This window comes from Filicampus tigris, chromosome 17 (genome assembly GCF_054856515.1).
Source record: "Filicampus tigris isolate MCC_2025a chromosome 17, RoL_Ftig_1.0, whole genome shotgun sequence".
NCBI lineage: Eukaryota > Metazoa > Chordata > Actinopteri > Syngnathiformes > Syngnathidae > Filicampus > Filicampus tigris.
The window spans coordinates 17622384-17641113 of record NC_141233.1 but is presented as its reverse complement, the minus strand read 5'-3'; the positions used below and the strand labels follow the sequence as shown (position 1 = coordinate 17641113).

General features: G+C 46.0%; 1 protein-coding gene across 1 annotated transcript in view; it reads left to right on the top strand.

Annotated features, from left to right (window-relative positions):
• The window catches only part of galnt10 (UDP-N-acetyl-alpha-D-galactosamine:polypeptide N-acetylgalactosaminyltransferase 10 (GalNAc-T10)), a 38246-nt gene extending 21606 nt beyond the window's left edge, over positions 1-16640 (top strand). Inside the window, exons 5-12 of the mRNA XM_086012170.1 lie at positions 8321-8506; positions 8758-8941; positions 9740-9857; positions 11182-11289; positions 12207-12428; positions 12501-12617; positions 14057-14206; positions 14683-16640. Coding sequence (XP_085868296.1) covers positions 8321-8506; positions 8758-8941; positions 9740-9857; positions 11182-11289; positions 12207-12428; positions 12501-12617; positions 14057-14206; positions 14683-14850 — 1253 coding nt within the window. The 3' untranslated portion in view covers positions 14851-16640. The remainder of the gene's footprint in view (positions 1-8320; positions 8507-8757; positions 8942-9739; positions 9858-11181; positions 11290-12206; positions 12429-12500; positions 12618-14056; positions 14207-14682) is intronic.
• The last annotated feature ends 2090 nt before the right edge of the window (positions 16641-18730 follow it).

Genomic DNA, 18730 nt, shown 5'->3' with positions numbered 1-18730 from the left:
TGTGCCGATTAAAAGATCCTTTCCCAATGCCTTTGGATGAAAGATGCCGTCTTGTTTTAGAAACTGTTTATTTTTTCCTCTCCCCTCCTCTTGCTTATAATTGGTGTGTATTTTGGAAACGAGAGCTGCTCTCCGGGGACATTTCATTAGCACCTGTTAAGTGCCCAAGCTTGTTAGAGGGAAGATGCGACTGCGAAGCTGCGTTTGGGTAGTGTTGCCTTTCATAAACGCTCGCTTGTCACGGAAAAACAAAGTCAGCAAAGGTGATGGGAAGACTTCTTGGAATCGATGGTTATTATTTTTGAGTACGTAGGAAAAAGGCTGAAGGACCCTTGCCCCAAAATGAACAGGAAGTCAGCCATTTTGGTTTGAAGTAGCCATTTTGGGTGACTTCCGAGGCCCAGACACCAATCAGACACCGACACCAGCATCACCTGTCGACAGGAAATTGGGTAGACATCATCTATCATGACCGAATGCACGAAAAAGTCTCAAGTGAACAAGAAGTCAGCCATTTTGGTTTGCAGTTCATTTTGTTCAAATTCTCCGGCTCAGACTTTAATGAGCTCCTAGCAGGGATTTGGCCCGGCTTCATTGCTATTCTTTCCATTTAAATTGGGGCTGACATTAGCACTGCTAATTGTGGATGTAACTGGCAGTCATCCAGCTGAATGTGCTACCTCTGAATACCAAACAACAATTACTAACGCATGTTTTAACTACCATGCAGCGGCGGGTGGAAAAAGAAAAAGGACGGCACTGAGCAACGACGTGACAAAACGTCCGACCGGGCGTCCTTTTATTAGGTTTTAATGGCGCTCCCTGTTGAGCGAAAAGGGCGCTTTTGTCAAGCATGCCCAACGAATCAATCAGGGAAAGATGAGGAAATAAGCCAGATGCCGATTACGAGTGTTGTTTTTGTACTGAGCACACACGCCTCGCTCGTTCATATCTGCATGCACAAGTTGCAGCGATGGATATACCCGCAGCTTCTTATTACGCACTGTTAACCAATTGTTGACATGACAATAACTTGAACAAATCTGTGAACGTGGTTGGACGCCGGAACTGCCTGAGAAGTGTCGTAAAACTCTGCCTCTTCCTCACTCCGCGGAAGCCGTGCAGCGTTATGTTGCCTCAGGATTGAAAGAGTTCGCTTTGGTGCGCATGGAAGTGGTCTGCCACAAAGGTACGTTTGTGTGCAGATTCAATGAGCTTTATTCAAACTTCCATGGAAAATATACAGTATATGTATTGATAGACATTGTCCTTCTGTAGTCTAAAGTTGGCCTTTTTTTCCCCAAGTCTTTATTCTTGAGCTGCTGCCCTGAAAGTCACGTTTAAGACAGTCCTTTGATTCTTACGAAAAGTGTCCAAGTCAAATTCAATACAGAATTTGCCTTCAATTCGTCGGGGTAGTTACTTTTTTCCCATTATTTTTCTCACTTAGTCACATGCATGGCCTTAGTCCATTGATATTCACTGAGATGTTTTCAATGTAGATCATATCGTTTGTGCGGATCTTTTTTTGTCCTTGAGGGAGTCATTGCCGATAGGGCCGGCGCCTTGATACCTAGTTTGGAAAAACGTATATTTTTCTTTGTTCTCAAGCTGATGCATCTCACCTGAGGTCACCTGCATACATTTGTCCATTAGTTTACTGTCTTGTTGCAGCGTTATGCATTATTGAATCATTTTCTTTGCTAGGCCTGTTTTGGGTTAAAAGAAACAAAAGGATCAAATGCTGTCCACATCAATCAATTTAGCCTTTTAGCATAATTAAAATCAGCCCTTTTTCATTTGAAGCTGCTGGCCCCCCAACCTCCTCCTCTTCACTCACACATTGCAAACGCGTCGGCCCTCTCGGCAATGACTCCCTCAAGGACTGATGCGCCCCGTGGGGGGGTTAGTATATTTTTGCAGTGGGGGGGAGCTGTGATTTAGCGACAACGACAACGTCAGCAGTGCCGTGTAAACAGTGACTAACGGTGACTCGGCTTTGCCGCTGTGAAGCCACTTGATTTTCTGCTTTTTCCTAATGCTTGCACTTCCAATTTGGTCTCGCCTCTCGGTAGCCGAAACGCACGCTCTTGCGGACGGCCGTTTTAAGGGATGTTTTATTATTTTTTTTTTGATTTTTTTTTTACGAGATTTCACAGTACACTGGCAACGCTGAATGTAAAGTTGTAGGACCTGTGCCGCAACGTGAAGGCAGCACTGGGCTCTAATGGAAGGCATAGCTTACTTAATAGTAAAAAGAAGGCAGAGAAGGTCCCCAACTAAGTTGCAGTAAAATTCATTGTTCCCACAGAGCAGAGAGAATACCGTTTATGCCTCTGAGTATTGTTATATGTTCTATTTGTACGTGTTGCTACTCCATGGGTGTTAAAGTAGCAGTTGTTTGATGGTTTAAAATTAGACTGCCAATTGCATTCATCCCATCTATAGAGTTTAATATTATGTGTTTGCATCAAGATAGCGGACATTGGTTTGACAATAGACGGTTTGAACATTTTGGTGTCTTAACATTTTGGTGTTTGATGCTCTTTGCTTTTATGGATTCATTTTCTTGTCAACTTAAACTGTAAGTGACAAACAATTTGAAGCAACCACACCTAAGCTCTGATTTGGAGAATGTACAAAAAAAAAAAAAAAATGGGGATCAGTGAGCAACAGTCTGCCATTTCTTGACAGCGATAGAGTGAGAACAGGTGCTGAAGAAGACTTTTTAAAAGTGTGTTCCAATAAGTGTAAACAGGTTTTAAAGATGCATCTGTTGATTTTGGATTGAATCATGCGGGTGTCCAATTAGGCAGAACCATGGGTAGTACCCTGAAATTGTCTTCTCCTTTCATCAGAATGCTGCTTTCATCATTTTACACATCGACTGTGAAGTGCACGTGTGCAGCATCTCTTCTCGTAGGCTATTAAAATTGTGTGTATTCCGTGTGAAAGGGGGGAAAAGTATAAGGAGGGGGGGCTGATCTTAAAATTCCCTCCAGACTGGCTTATATCATCACAGACTCTTCCTCTGCGTTTTTTTTTTTTTTTTTAAATGACGCTTGCAGAAAAGCAGCTTCAAAATACTCCCCTCTTGGCAGCCTGCGAGGAAACCAAAAAAAAAAAAAAAAGTGCAGTATGTGCGGCATATTTTGGAGGAATAAATTAGCAGCTTGGCTCTTTGGTGATGCGCCAGTAGGCCTTTGCGGGAAGTAATCCAGCAGGTTGACAAGGAAAAGTGCACCGCTGCTTTAATGGATTCCGCTGGAAATGGAGGCTAATTGAATCGCCCACTGAAAGGAATCGGCGCCTCTGTTGTTAGTCCAATGAAAAGACGGTTTGGGGATCAACGGAGATTACACATTAGTGACAGATGCAACATATTGAACATTTGAGGCGTGGTGCCCAGCCAGACACCGGTACTTAGATTATATTATTTAAAATAAAAAATGTAAAAAAGTAGCCCCCGCCACCAGTCACATCGATTGACATGAAATGTGGTGAGCATGTCTGTCTTAACAGGACGCATGAAAAAGCCTCATGGACCCAATGCCCAAACTGAACAAGAAGGCTGCCATTTTGGGGCAAAATTCTGACAAATCCTTACTTGGGAATTTGCCTAAATGAGGTCCGATCCACTTGAAACCCTCAACAACAGTTTCACATATTGACTCGAAATGTGGTCGCCTGTTTATCATAACAGGACGCACGAAAAAGTCTCAAGGACCCATGCTCAAAAACTGGAGCATGACCCTAACCCTAACCCCATTTTGGGGAAAATTACAATGTCTTTGTTTTAACAAACTGCTAGTATGAATTCGTCCAAATGAGCTATGATTGACCAGAACGTTTCAAAAAAATAAAATAAATATTGGCCTCCAACACGAGGTACCAGACACAAACTTTGGTAGCCATTTCTGACGTAACAGGACGCATGAAAAAGAAGCCGAAGTTGACCATACCGATGCTCGACAGATGCCTGCATCTAAATGAAGTATTTCTCAGTGGCAATGCTGCGGTCAGTCCATGTCACGAGCGAGCTTCCCGGAGTTGGTAAGAAAAACGAGCAAAATATGACAGAGCGTTTCACGTCACACATCAATGAGCCTCTAAAAGAGTCTCCTTACACGATGACCCAAGCGGCGACGGTGTCCGAGATCCGGTCATGTCCCAAACGCCGCAATCTTAATAAAGACTAATGTGTTTCCTGACGTGGGACGTTCTCAATTAGCGTGATTTACAGCCTTGCCAATTGTCCGTAGACCACTGAAGCCATATCCCGATTTATTCGGAGCAAATTAACCATAAATAATTAGACGCTGTAACCTTTCCCTGCCGTTGTGCCCCAATGTGTGAACATGTAATGAAACGCTCGCTCGTCAGGGAGAAGGTTATGCGAGATTCAGCCCGCGGACGCCTGATATTTAGCCCAAATCGATCTCCTAATGGGTTGTCACTAATGGCCTGACCTATGGCCGTGTTATGAAGGTGACAGCTGGCTTTTTTTTTTCCACCTCGGGGTGGCATCAGCTCTCAGGAGTCATTGCTTTTTTCTGGCAGACTCGTTTGTTTGGGACATAGCATAACAAATGACACCATATACGCGATGATATTGAGGGCATAACTTTCAGACGCTTGGGGCTTATGTCAGGTGGAGAATCCCAAATAGGACCTTTCGGATTTAGTGGCAAAGGCTTGTTTACTCTTGCCTTGTGGTGCGATTCTTTTGAGGGTTTCGATTCCTCAAAAACGTAGAAAAGTTGCAGCCTTCGCCCCGGGTGATTCGATAGCCGTTGTAGGCATGAGCCCCAGAACGTTTATGTAATAATAACAATATCTGGGGAAAATTCCACCCCTATTACCAATTTTGCTTAAAGCACTGCCGGAACACACAGGTCTTTCACGTTGTTGGACATTTTCTGAATTCAAACTCGTCCTAGAGAGTTTGTCCGATTGCGCGGAAATGTTCCCATTTTGAAAATTGCCAGAATTTTGCAAACCTAGCGATGATGTCATCACATCATCCGCTTGCGGCTATGCGGACACGCACAGTTATGGCACTATTGTCTTTGCTGGATTCTGTGTGAAAGGCAAATAAAAGTTCTGTCTACAATTTCTCCAAATCTCTGAAAAGTGGGGTCAGATTTGATGTACTTTTTACAATGGATAAATTGCGCTGGCAATGACGTCATTGAATCTTCTGATTGGGCGATGGTTATTTTATTTTTCCAGATTTGATGAGCCCCGCTAAAGCGTGCCACGTTAAACCGAATCGTATCGCTTTGGGGAAAAGCTATAAGCTATTAAAAAGCCACTGAAGCGAAACTATAAGATGGGTCAAGTCAGAGAAGGCTTGGAAGACGTCGCTGGAGGTTTTGTTGGTTTTGGCTGGTCCCGCTGTCCGTCGGGATCAGTGACGCCTTCCCGAGAGACCCGCGCTGCCAAGTGACATCAAAACAGACGAGCAGTCGCAGAGAAGCAAGACAAGAGAGGCGAGGCGAGGCAACATGGAGCCAGTGCCCAGATAAATGTCATTCGAGCAGCGGTAGTTTATCCTTTAATGGTTTGAAAGGACCATTGCATGTCCTCTGATATTCCGAATCCAATTAGTAGACGTGTTGCGAGGGTGGGGGACGGGAGACTGGGGAAGGGGTGCCTTTAGTGACAGCGAGCCATTTGTAAGAACTGCTATCAAGGAGGAACACTGACTGGGGTAATATTTTATTAATGAGGCTGCGAATCTGCAAATAACAACTGCCGTTTTTAGGCCTCGGAGAAAAAAACATTGAGAGGAAGTTTCTCAGATAAGTTTTGTGCGATTTGAAATGAAAACATGCACTCCTTTTGGCCTCAAGGTTTAAACAACAGTCAATTCTTCCAAGTTTAATGCACACAATAGCAGCACAACAGTGTATGGCAACAATAAGATAAGATCGCATGGGGGTTAGATTTGTATCTGCGTGTTGACTGGGGAGTCCGTGCCACGCCCTGTGAGGAACGGACACGGCGGCAAGTGTAGTGAGCCTGGCGGTTGTAGACCCTGTGAGGAAGGGCAGGAACAGCGCAGGACACTTACAGTGCTACACCCTATGGGGAAGCAAGCCCACATGTAACTAATAAGACAGGGGTAGGGGTGGTGAGTCAGGCAGTTCCAGACCATGTGTTGAAGGCAAGTGACAGGTAGCAAGTAGGACACGATAAGACAGTAGTATTGAGGGGAGCGAGCCAGGCAGCTCTAGACCCTGTGAGTAAGAGACGCGGTAGTTATATATATATATATATATATATATATAAAATATAAGAGCGTATAGGACGGGACAGGAGAGGGATAGTGAGCCGGGAAGTGTGAAAGAAAGTGGCCCCCTGCCCATCCCGTCGGCATGTGCCTACGGAGACATGCCAGTGAATCAATAATTCGGAATGTTCAATGAAGTGATTATTAAGAGATGTGAGGCAAAAGCAACGCCAGCGCTCGCAACCCCTCCCCCGCCGTACAGTGACTCACTTTCGCCTCTCAAAGTGCTTTTACGAGACGAGATGGACCGGAGCGAGCTTGTTGGGGGCCCTTGTAAATGCTCCCTTTATTCAATTAGCACTAAAAAAGACAGAGCGAGCGAGCGGGCGGGCAGTTTGTTTGTTTCACCTCGTCAAAATGACAGTTACGGCATGGAATGAATCACGACCTCCAGACGTGAAGATTTACAGTGCGTGGGGGAGGGGGGGGGGGGGTTGATTTGCGTGAAGGCGACACAAAGGAGAAAAGCTTGGCATTTTGAGGCTGTTTTTCCCTTGGTTGATGCTTTTTAAGAGCTGCAACAACGGCGTGAAAACACCTGTGTGTTTAAGGGACTCGCTTCGTACGTCACAAGACGAATATGACCAAGAGGTGGAAAATGTCTGGAAAATTTCTGGTAAATTTGCAAACTTGAACTTGGGGGTGCGGGGGAGGTAGTAATGCGTGTCTTTCTAGCCTTTCCTGTTCTTCGGTAATCAGCAGAAGAATATGCATTGCTTTCACTAAAAACACCGGTTTCAACAAAAACATAGAATATTAGCTTTTTGTGAAAACAAACATGTCAAGCAGATCAATTCTTTGACGCTAATGTTCTGCTTTTCTGACACCTCAGTCTATAAATTGGGGCGGGGGCAATAATTTGATTTACCGCTTAGTTCACCGTGCGGGCTGTCAAAGCATTGACATGCTACAACACTCCCGTTAGCCACGTAGCAAATACATTTCCCATAAAGCAGAGTGTTGCTGAATACTGAGAATTCCAAGCCTTGCTCCTGTGCCAGCGATGTTTATGCATGCATCCATTTAAAAAAAATGATGTCTTACACTTGGATGCTTTTCAGTCCCTACAGTCCAATGACAGCAGTAAAAAGTAAAAAAAAATCAGCAGCTTGCAGGAAAGTTTGTGAAAAGAAGTTTGTGGATGAGTTATGATGTGAAGGCCAAAAGGGGGATATTTTAAGTTTGGAGCAGGTGGCGCTGCCAGATGTCTTATTTAATGATGATAGTGAACTTTTTTATCTTTTGTAACGGAGGAGTAAGGCGATATTAAAGGTTTAATTCACTCGACTGATGTGGCTTTGAAAACTTGGTGCTGACGTATTTTGCTTTCTTAAGGCTTTGGCAAACTATTTTTATTTGACAGGCATGTATATTCTGGCATTTTGGCTTCATCTACGTTATCGACGGGATGCCCCAAAATCGGCATGTGGAATTTGGGGCAAATTCAGCCCCAAAACCATTTTCACTAGTAACATGATGTTATCTATTTGATTCATTGACCGTAATTTCAAAACCCTACAAAGCAGACCCACAAAAATTCTGAAGAAGCAATTACCGAAAAAAACCACTGGAAATCAGCCATTTTGGTTCGAAATGGACATTTTAGGGTTATTTTTGCACACTGCCATGTTGGGAGCACCTCCCGGACTTCGTAATAATTGAGTCCCTGAAGTGAGTTTCACTTAGCAACCTAAAATTTGGTAGAAAGTTCTACAACGAGTCCACCTACACTAAAAAAAGTCTCAAGAACCCGTGCCCTAAAAGCCACAGGAAGTCAGTTCAGCCATTTTGGTTTGATGTGGACAATTTATGGTCTTTTTACAGGTTATTGCCCCCTCGCATTAAAAAAAAACCCAAACAAACAGAAAAACAAAGGCAGTTTCACATAGCAGCATAAAATTTAGTCCCTCGTGAACAGACCTAAAAAAAAAATAACCCATGCATGAAAAGACTCAGGAAGTCAGCCTTTTTGACACCAAGCAGCCGTTCTTCAGTCACAGTCAATATTTCTGCCGCCCCCCGCAGAGCACCTGAAGGGGGCGCTGGATGAGTACATGGTCCGCCTGCCCAAAGTACGCATCCTGAGGAGCAAGAAAAGGGAGGGTCTAATCCGGACCCGTCTGCTGGGCGCTGCCGCTGCCAAGGGCGAGGTCATCACCTTCCTGGACTCGCACTGCGAGGCCAACATCAACTGGCTGCCACCGCTGCTCGGTGAGCAACTCTGACAAGTGCTCTGTGCGCTTAAGGCAAAAAGCACCGATGATACGGATGGTGTGACGCTAGGCTGAAAATCACAGTTGGCTAAATATCTCGGTTTTGGCTCGAACACCACTGAAAATGTCCTTTCTTTCGCTCGTTCAATTCAAGAGGGGAAATTCAAAATTCAGATCGCTCACGCGCCCAAACGGTCGAATGGTGAAAAGTACAACTTGAAATTGTAAGGCCTCGTCTGTGCTTGTCAGACCGAATCGCCCAGGACCGGAAGACCATCGTGTGCCCGATGATCGACGTGATCGACCACGACAACTTTGGCTACGAGACGCAAGCGGGCGACGCCATGCGCGGGGCCTTCGACTGGGAAATGTACTACAAGCGCATCCCCATCCCCGCCCGGCTGCAGAAGGACGACCCCAGCGAGCCCTTTGAGTGAGTGACGCTTACCGCCACCTTTCTTGGCCTGTCACGGTAAAGCCGGCGCGTATTCGCCGCTGCCTTTTGCGCTCACGCGGCTGCTGCGGATGCCCGTCTTTGGACGATTAGTCTTGACCGCCGACCGGGGGCAGTACCCTAATCGTCATAGTTACGTCTTTGATATGACATCAGAAACCGGCGAATTACAAGTCAAATTCATGACATCCACTCGGGTGGTGCGGGAACGCATGAAAAAGAAAAGCAGCTGCAGAACAGTGGGAATCAATGCTCGTTTCTTGGAATTAGTCGTCTCTTGTTGCCCAACGAGATGACCTTCATCAGTGCAAATCCAATTGGAAAGATTTTCATTTTCGTCGCGATTGACATTGACGCAGTGGTGGTCCGATCGAAAAAGAAAAAACCCAAAAAACACGTCCATCAGACCCCCGCCCGCCTCAATGTCAAACGAGCAGAAACAGAAAGCATCAAGTGGGCCGTTTCTAATGAAATCTCCGCGCCGGGTTGGAATATTCACGGGCCATTGAGTCAAATCTCTTTGCCCCTCAAGTGTGATGACACTTGATAGTGAGGAAGCATCCCGCTGAGAGAAGTGACATGGGCTCCTGGAGATGCCAGACGCTTTTGTCTTCCACGCGGGTCCGTCAGGATAACAGGCGACAGCAAGCGCAAGATGTTAACGTCGCAGTCGACGTCTTCACTCAGCAACTCAGTGAATGAGAGCGATGCAACCGATCACTGTCAACCTTAATGGTGGTGGGGGTTTTTGATTGTTGTGTTTTTTTAATGGTTTAGGTCTCCGGTGATGGCAGGAGGGCTGTTCGCCATGGACAGGAAGTGGTTCTGGGAGCTGGGAGGCTACGACACGGGCCTGGAGATCTGGGGAGGAGAGCAGTACGAGATCTCCTTCAAGGTAGCGTCTTGTTACAGAACTGATTTTGCAACATGGCGACACCCACTTTATTGCAGGCCCAACATCCCTACAGCAGCCCGTTTAGGAACCAGACAAGTTGGGCCTGAAATTCTTTGAGCCAACATATAGAAACAAAATGAGGTTTATTTAGGAAATGAATTCAGGCCCAACTAGTCTTGTGCCTAGGCAGCTGCTGTATGAAAGGAAACGGGAAGTAAATTGGGGGAATAATCACCGCGCAACTCAACCTTCCTGCTCAACTTGTATTATTTAGTTGGGCCTGAAATAAACTGGTCGACGCCGTGTCGCATCAGTTATACGGCTAAATATTGCACGTTCAAAATCATCCCACAACAAATGTAACCGCCGTTGTGATTTGTTTTCAAGTCGAAAACAAGGCAGCCCGTCTCGGCGGCAATCGAGTCAGCCGCAGACGCTTGTAATGCGTAATAATGTCAAACATATTAAAGCTGATGGGTGGGGGGGGGGAGTTCCCCGCGAGTGTTCTCCATCCAGGTTTCAGCTCTTGTTAGAGTCAAAGCCAAGCCACTTCACATCAATCCCACTCACGGCGCCCGATTATTAGATTGAGCTTTGGTTTGCCGTTTCAACGGGAATTATTCCCTTTAAGCGGCGGCGACTGGGTCAGCATGCTAAGAAGCCGCCCCGCCGCTCTTCCAGTCAGTCGAGCCAGCTCGGTCGGTAATCGAATTGCGCTTCGAACGAGCGCCTTGCTTTTGTCGTCTCACTAAATCAACCCCAGCCCCGTCCCCCATCCACCCTCCCGCCATCCGCCCTTGGGGGAGGCTGATGTGACGGGACGGATGCTGCGGTGCAGGAGCAAATGTTGTTTGTCTCCGCCGAACCGGTTTGGTCGTGATTATGAATTGAACTGTCAAATCGACTCCATTTCGTACCGTCTCTTTATAGGAAGCTGTTGGCTGGGACAGGAACGGACACGGGCCGCAAATAGCGAGGGAAAAAAATGGCTATTTGCCTGGAGTGGTATCTTGACTTCGGGGCTGTATAATACAGATAGAAATAATACATGAAGAAGACATTATCCCAGGCGGTAATATTTGTCGTTTTTCACAGAGGATAAAGAATATATTCCGTTGAGTATTGTTTTTTGTCATCTGCCTACATGTGTTGCTGCACCATTTGTGTCCTGCTACTGAAAGGGTTGTAATTACTGCACGATCGATGCTAGTTGCCAATACTAATACGTCAGCAAATAATGGCGCTTAGGTTCGCTAAGGCTTAGGTAAGCAAATGTATTGTCACGGCGACCCGCCACTGACTGATGCTGCGTTTTTGCGCTCAGGTATGGATGTGCGGCGGGCGCATGGAGGACATCCCGTGCTCCAGAGTGGGACACATCTACAGGAAGTACGTCCCCTACAAGGTGCCTGGAGGGGTCAGCCTAGCCAGGGTGAGTCTAATCTTATGGCATACGGACAAGTAGGCACAGGTGGCCCAAAAAAAAAAAAAAAAAAAGTCCCCGCTCTTCCCTCTTCTCTCTGTGACATGTGTGCACTCATGGCCAACAATGAGGCACTCTAACAAAAACAAAAAATGACCTCCCTTTTCCGCCTTTCCTGCGTGACCTGCGCACACTCATGGCCGACAATGAGGCGCTCTTAAGTGTTGGTGCCAGCTGACTATCCGAAGCCAGTGAAAGCTTGTCATCATTGCGAGCGATGGAAAACATCGACAAGGGAGGCTTGACCGGGAGTCGAGGCGCAGGCAATGAAGCGTACGCGAACCTTCCAAGGCCGGGCGATTTGTAGTCACTCTCCCTCATAGACCGCCAAGGTTGCCAGGGCACCGGCATGTCTGCTCATGTAACCACGGAGGACTTTTCTGATGCTTTTTTTTGTATCCGTCAATCCTAGAGAGGTGGCCTTGGATGGACGCTTTGCTTTTCATTGCTCTGGAGTCCGGCTCTTTGATGCTGGCAATTGTCAGAGCTTAACAAGAGATCTCGTGATGTTTTTGTGGTGTGATTCAAACCTTATTATGTTTACAATTGAATTCATTTAGATGAACTGTGCATGTTTTTTAATTATTTTTAGAGTGTGATTTATTTTGATCAATTATATATATTATTGAGGTGTATTATTTATAATTCAATTTTGTGAAGAATTGCTCTTGTTTCTCTGTCAATTTTCACAACTTTTATTTTTAGAATTAATTCCAGAATAAACAAAACACTTGGTGACCCCTGCTGTGTAGTGTCAAAGGCATCAGCATTCCAGTGACTTACGAACGGAGTTCCAGTCCGACTAGGCCGCTACCTAGACAGCTGCCGTTTCTAATGGGGTGACAACAGCATTCCTCTTCTTCCAGAACCTGAAGCGCGTGGCCGAGGTGTGGATGGACGAGTACGCCGAGTACATCTACCAGCGGCGGCCCGAATACCGCCACCTGTCTGCCGGCGACATAACGGCGCAGAAGGAGCTGCGGAGCCGCCTGGGATGCAACGACTTCAAGTGGTTCATGAACGAGGTGGCCTGGGATCTGCCCCAGCACTACCCGCCCGTGGAGCCCCCCGCCGCCGCCTGGGGCCAGGTACGGTGCGATACGCTGAACCGCCTTAGCGCAAACCAACCGGTCTTGGATATGATGTTGTGGTTGTCATAGATACGAAACCAGGCTAGCGGCATGTGTATGGAGACGAAGCACTTTGTGTCAGGAAGCCCCATCCGCCTGGAAAACTGCGGAAAGGGGCGGGGGGAGGTCAGCTGGAGCCACGGGCAGGTGAGTGCAAAAACAAGCAAAGGCAGTCACCAGTTATTGTTCCATCCCGTTCGCAATCATTGTTCCAGAACTGCAGCACGTTCTTAACTATGAAAGTTGAACCAAAAGGTAACGTTCACAAATTCAAAAAGATTTACAAAAACTGACAGATGAGTTAGTTGATCCAAAAAGCCATTGTGTTCACAACTACAACAAGTACAAAAAGCAAAGAGAGGACAGTGGTTCCAAAATTGGGATTAACTACGAAAAGTAAAAGGTGTACGAAAAACTTGAACATGACCGCGTCCTCTCAAATACAAAGGGGGAAATTGGTACGAAAAGTTATTTTGTTCAAATATTACGACACCGTCACAAATCGCAAAAGTTAACCTTGGACAAAAACTGGAGTGAGCTATCGTTCCAAATTGGCAAAATGTTGTGGAATGTGGAAAGGAAAAGTTGTCCCCCCAAAAAATGAAGTGACTTCATTATTCTGAAATTGTGTTAACTATGAAAATAGAAAAGTTCTACCAAAAGTTGAATCTTTTACTTCTAAAATGTCAACACATTCTCAAATACAAAAAGGAGAAGTTGAGCTAAAAATGTTATGACGTGTCGTTCCAAAATGACAACACACTTTTCACTCCAAAAAAATGGTACGAAGCTAGTTGCTTCAAACCTACAATACATTGTCAATTACAAAATGACAAAAAATGGAGCGGCAAATAAGCGATTTGTGGTGACAAAATCCCAAGTTGATAAGGAAAAGTTGAGCAAACCCTTCCAAAATGGTAACGCGTCACATAAGAAAGGCCAAAGTTCCGTGATGGACACGCTCAAGTGACCCGTTCGGGCAAGTTGAATGACTTGTTGATGCACGACACCGTCGCTCAGCTAATTTTGTCTTGCTACGTCTAAACACGCGCACGTTTTCAGCGTTATTAACCTGACACGCTCCCAGAGGAGTGTGTTTGTTTGGAGATGTGTCATCCCAGTTTAGAGAAGGGATCCTAATAGATTGCGCGCTTGCTTTTGTTTCCGCCGCTGGAACAAAAGCGGCACGCCGGAGCTTCTCTGACACCTTGATTGCTTTCGCGCACGGTTGCTTCATCGACGTCAAAGCGCCCCGTCTCCCTTCGGCCACCGATGCGACCCGCCGCGAATCACGCGTGGGCCGTTGTTGTCCTGTGTCCAAAAGCGCTGGCCAACTTCTATGTAGGCGCTGGGCCTGCAAAATGCAATTCATGGAAGGTTGGGTGGGACAAAGGCGAAATGGGCTGGACATGTCCATCATAAGAGGACACGCGAAAAAGGCTGGAGGAGTCAAATTGAAGCGGAAGTGGTCCAAGTGCCAATTGCAGGGCTCGATCGCTACTTGCGGCTTGTCGATCCGCTCGCGGCTCCTCATCTTGCCGCGTGGAGCGCGTTGTTCGTCCCTCACCGCGTTCCGGTCCCGGCAGGTGTTCACCTTTGGCTGGCGCGAAGACATCCGCGTGGGCGACCCCATGCACACCAAGAAGGTGTGCTTCGACGCCGTCTCCCACAGCAGCCCCGTCACGCTGTACGACTGCCACGGCATGAAGGGGAACCAGCTCTGGCGCTACCGCGAGGTACGTTGGCGACCTCCGTTTGTGAGCAGCTGCCCTTTTCGGAGACTGCAGTCCATCACCTGCTCTGTATAATGTCTCTGCTTTGGAAAACGATGATCAACATTTTTTCAACCATCAACTATTTTCGGACACGTTACAGACCAATCCAGTAACTGAATCGCAATTCATTTATTATGTCTGTGCATTGTCAATTTCAAACAATTGCGCGTAAAGGCTGAAATTCGGAATGAGAAAGTATGGCATGATTTGGAACAGTTGGAACGGTTTGAACGAGGCGGCTCTCGTTTAGCCTAAGTGGTTCGACGGCGTCCATGTTAACTTGGCGTACTGCGTTCCTTGGTCTGCTTTGTGCAATTTCCCCACTTTCCCACAAGATATATACTTGAAAGACAAGCTGGTGTTTACCAGCATTGAATCAGTATTCCGTTCAAGATGGTTGACTTGAATCCTGCGCCGGTTGTGTCCCCCCTCCGCAGGATAAGAGCTTGTACCACCCGGTGAGCAACAGCTGCGCGGACGGCAACGCGGCCGAGCGCCGCCTCTTCATGAACACGTGCGACCCGTCCTCGCCCAGCCAGCGTTGGCTCTTCGAGAAAACCAACGGCACCGTGCTGGAGCGCTTCAACCGCCGCGCCGCCGATTGAACGCCGCCTACCCGGTACCGCCTGCCGCTGCTGCCGTTTATGCTCCGCCCCGGGGTGGGCGCCGCCCTCAAGTTTGATTGACGGCATTTGACGCCGCCTTCTATTCCTCCCATTTCTCCGCCTTATTTTTTTCTGCCTTTTCTTCACCGCCGACCGAGATCCTTATCTCGTCCTGTCCTTATCCTTTCTCCACTCACCGCCTCTGACCGCCGGCCCGCCCCGCCGGGGCGCCGAGGAGTGCGCGGCGTCGCCAAAGTGGTGGCCAAGCTAGGCAGAACCGCTCACCTGCTGAATGAATGCCCCACCACCCTCACCCTTCAGCCCCTCGCCGACACTTTCCTATTGTTTTTTTCTATTTCTTGCCGCTCTCGATGTCAGCGCTCGCCGGACGGTCCGCCGTCACAGGCGGACGAGCGCGGCGTCACCCCCGTCCCGCCCCGCTTGGCGTGTGATTGACAGGTGGGATGGGGTGACATGGGAGGCGAAGGGCTCCGAGGGGAGACTTTAATGCACTTGTGATAAACTTGAATGGAATCTTAGTGCCTTGTTGAACATTTTCGGTGCGTGTGTGTGCACGCGTGCGTGAGGTCATAGTGCGACAGCGCAACTGATTTGAGCGGGGTACAGTGAACGCACCGCTTCCCAGACTGAACCGAGTGGAGTGAGTCAAAATGTTCCTTCCTTCCAATCATGACATGATGACCTGCTTGATTTATGTCTCCTGGTCCAAAGCCTATTTGGAGAAAAGTGATTTTTTTTTTTTCTTTTCCAGTCTTCCCGCTGTGGTGTTTCTTGTGATCCTTAAACATGATAAGTTTGGGAAGCTTAATATGCGTTTTCGGGCCAAATCGCTTCCACGTCGATTGTTGGGCAAAGAAAAAAGTGGATTTGTAGGTGGGTTTTTGCATTTTGCACATTGCTCAACTGGTTCTCTACCAGCCATTTTCAAGGTCGTGTTATTGGCATCCATTTTAGAGCATTTTCGAGACCCACAAAATATTTGGTTCTGTGACAAAATAAGCATCAAATATACCGAAAGAAAAGAGTAGACGCTTTCTTTCATTCGAAAAAAAAAGTTTGTTTTTACCATATTCTGTTCTTTAGTAATCAGCAGTGGAACATGGGCCGGTTCCACTAACTGGTGTCTGACCAAAATGCGGAGAAAATGAGATTTTTGTGAAAAGACTTCACTTTTGTGTGTGGGTCCTTGAGAGGTTTTCCTGGTATGATAGACACGCCTTCCCAATTTCGTGTACTTCGGTCAAACTGGTATCCGGAGCTAGTTTTCCTCAATTTCCAGTTTACGTGCTCGGTGAGTTTTCATTCATGTTGAGTCCACCCAAAAGGGCTTCTTTTGTTGTTGTTGTTTTCATTTGTATCCCACAAATTCAGCCTTGGTAAAGTTAATATGCAAATTAGTGGCCAACTTAATGATTGAATTTGTTGTTGTGGGGTCCCTGGTATGAAAAGCTCCCTCGTTAATGTGCGATCAAAACAATTCAGCAAAGGAACGAATGTTATTTTGTGCGCCTTTGTATCATGTGAGCAATTTGTGTGTAGCCAAGCCAACTGTACATTTTCTACGGCGTGAATGACAACATCTTGATGATTTTCTACTGTTGTTGCAAAAAGTGGTTTAAAAAAAAAAAATGTTTATTTAGATATTTAACAGTGTACAATGAAACTGGAATTGTCTGATATTTTTGCTGAAATTGTGAAAACAAAATAAGGACAATAAAACTTTCTATATTTGAATGGAAAACAATATTTTTATCTTACATTGGACTTGTGAGCACATTTTATGTACCGGTATTTTATATGTATTGCACAATACTATATATATATATATATATATATATATATATATATATATATATATATATATATCCCAATTATTATAGAATTGTTGATTGTCGTTTTTCTGAAAATTGCGCCTTAATGCTCATTGTTAGCTCATTAGCATCGTTAGCTGGCAGCTCCCGATATGTCAGCCTAATATGAGCGACATCGATCATCATCATCATCAATCTCATTAATTTGCTGTTTTTGCTAAGATTGTTTGCAGGCGGCGGTGATGACGGAGCGCCATCTGGAGCGCGTTGTTGTCGCCTTTCTAATTTCCTCCCCTTGTCACTTGTTATTAGCGCTTTGCTGTGACTTTAATCCCCTCGCGCCTCCCCGGTGGCGCGCAAACACACTTTCCTCCCCGAAAAGCGCTAAATCCCGTAATTGCTTCCTCGATGAATAAAAGGTATCAGGTGATGGCGTTGGGACATCGTCGGATATTAAACAAACGTGACAAATGTCTTTTTGGTCTGGGCCCAAAGCCACAAAAAGAGTGATGAAGTTGTAACATTTTTTTTCTCTCATAATAGCATTTCTTTCTAGTCAAATTCTGATTATTTTCTCATAAAAGTAGCATTTTTTTCTTGTAAAATGATTTTTTAAAAATCTTATTACAATTCTACGCCTTCTTCTGATAATAGCACTTTATTTTCATTAAATTGCATTTAAAAGGAAGTTTGAAATGACAAATGTCCTTGTAATATTCAGATTTTATTCTTGTAATTGATCAACAATTTCTTTTTTTTTTTGTCATGGTATTACTTTGTAGGACTTGGTCAATTACAATACCTTTCAGGTGACTACTGCTCTAAAGGAAGGTTCAGTTCCAATTTTGACACGTAGGGGGCAGCCCATTATCGCACTCAGCACTTTTGTGATTCGCCGGTGCAACAAGTGGGCCATCTGCCATTTCCAAGATGAAAGCAGGCTCCATGCTTTGCGAAACCTTCCCCGAAAGTCAGCTTCTGCGAATGACAGAAGGCTCAGAAAGTAAGTAACGCTTTAGCTTGACTGCCAGTGCACATGAATATCACGTAACATCGTTCACAAAATGTAATACATTGGCTTACTTAGACCACTACCGTGCCTAACTCCGTTTTTCTTTTCTTTCAGGCAACCTGGATCATACTGGCCAGGATCCAAGCCATGAAACTAAATATCCGCAAAAAGTAATCGTTGTCATCCAAATTCATTTTTGTTGTCAGTGTCTTTGTTGTGGTGTTCACTCCCAGCAGGACTTGATGAGAACTTGTTGGTTTTGGCTCGGTCATCCCCTGAGCCCGTCCCTCATTGCCATGCAAACGTCCACCCCCGTCGCCTCCCCGCTGCGCCCAGTGACGGCTAAAACCCCAAGCGCCTGTGATGAATGCTCTTGTCATTTTCCACGCAGGATCCATGCCAAATTGCCGGAGAGTTATCTCCGTCTCATCAGGGCGGGCCCTCGATCATCAGGCCACACCAAAAAGTTGATTTGCTGTCAAGGTTTCACAGAGTGGGCAGGCCGGGGGTGTCTTTCAATGATCCAGAAGGCAAGACAACGTTTCTTTGGCTGATCGGTTGATACGGTAGTTGCGTGGCAGGTAGTTTTTTTCCTGACCATAAAATCCCGTGAATAACACGCACTCGTGTATAATACGCCCTCCCAAAATCAGCCTTGAAAAGCACTTTTTCCTCTGTACTTGTGTATGATACGATCCCCCAATTTGCTGGCATCTTTTATCATCAGTGAATAACATACCAATAAAGTGTCAATGCTTTTAAATCCAAGTTCAAAACGATGTCCTTTTCCCCATACCCCGTGATTAAGGTCTTTCAAAGTAGTTTTAAAATCATCTTTTCCAAAATCTTGGTTGGGGGAGAGAAAAAAAACCCATGATATTTTGTGTTGTTTTTTCAGACCTCATCCTCCGCTAAACGAAACAAATGGTGCTTCTATTTTTAGCGCTGGCCGGGCCTCACTGAGGTGACGGAACTTTAATCCTGGCAGCTGAGACGTCGCCATCATTTAAAGCGACGGTGGGCTTGGCTGGCTTGG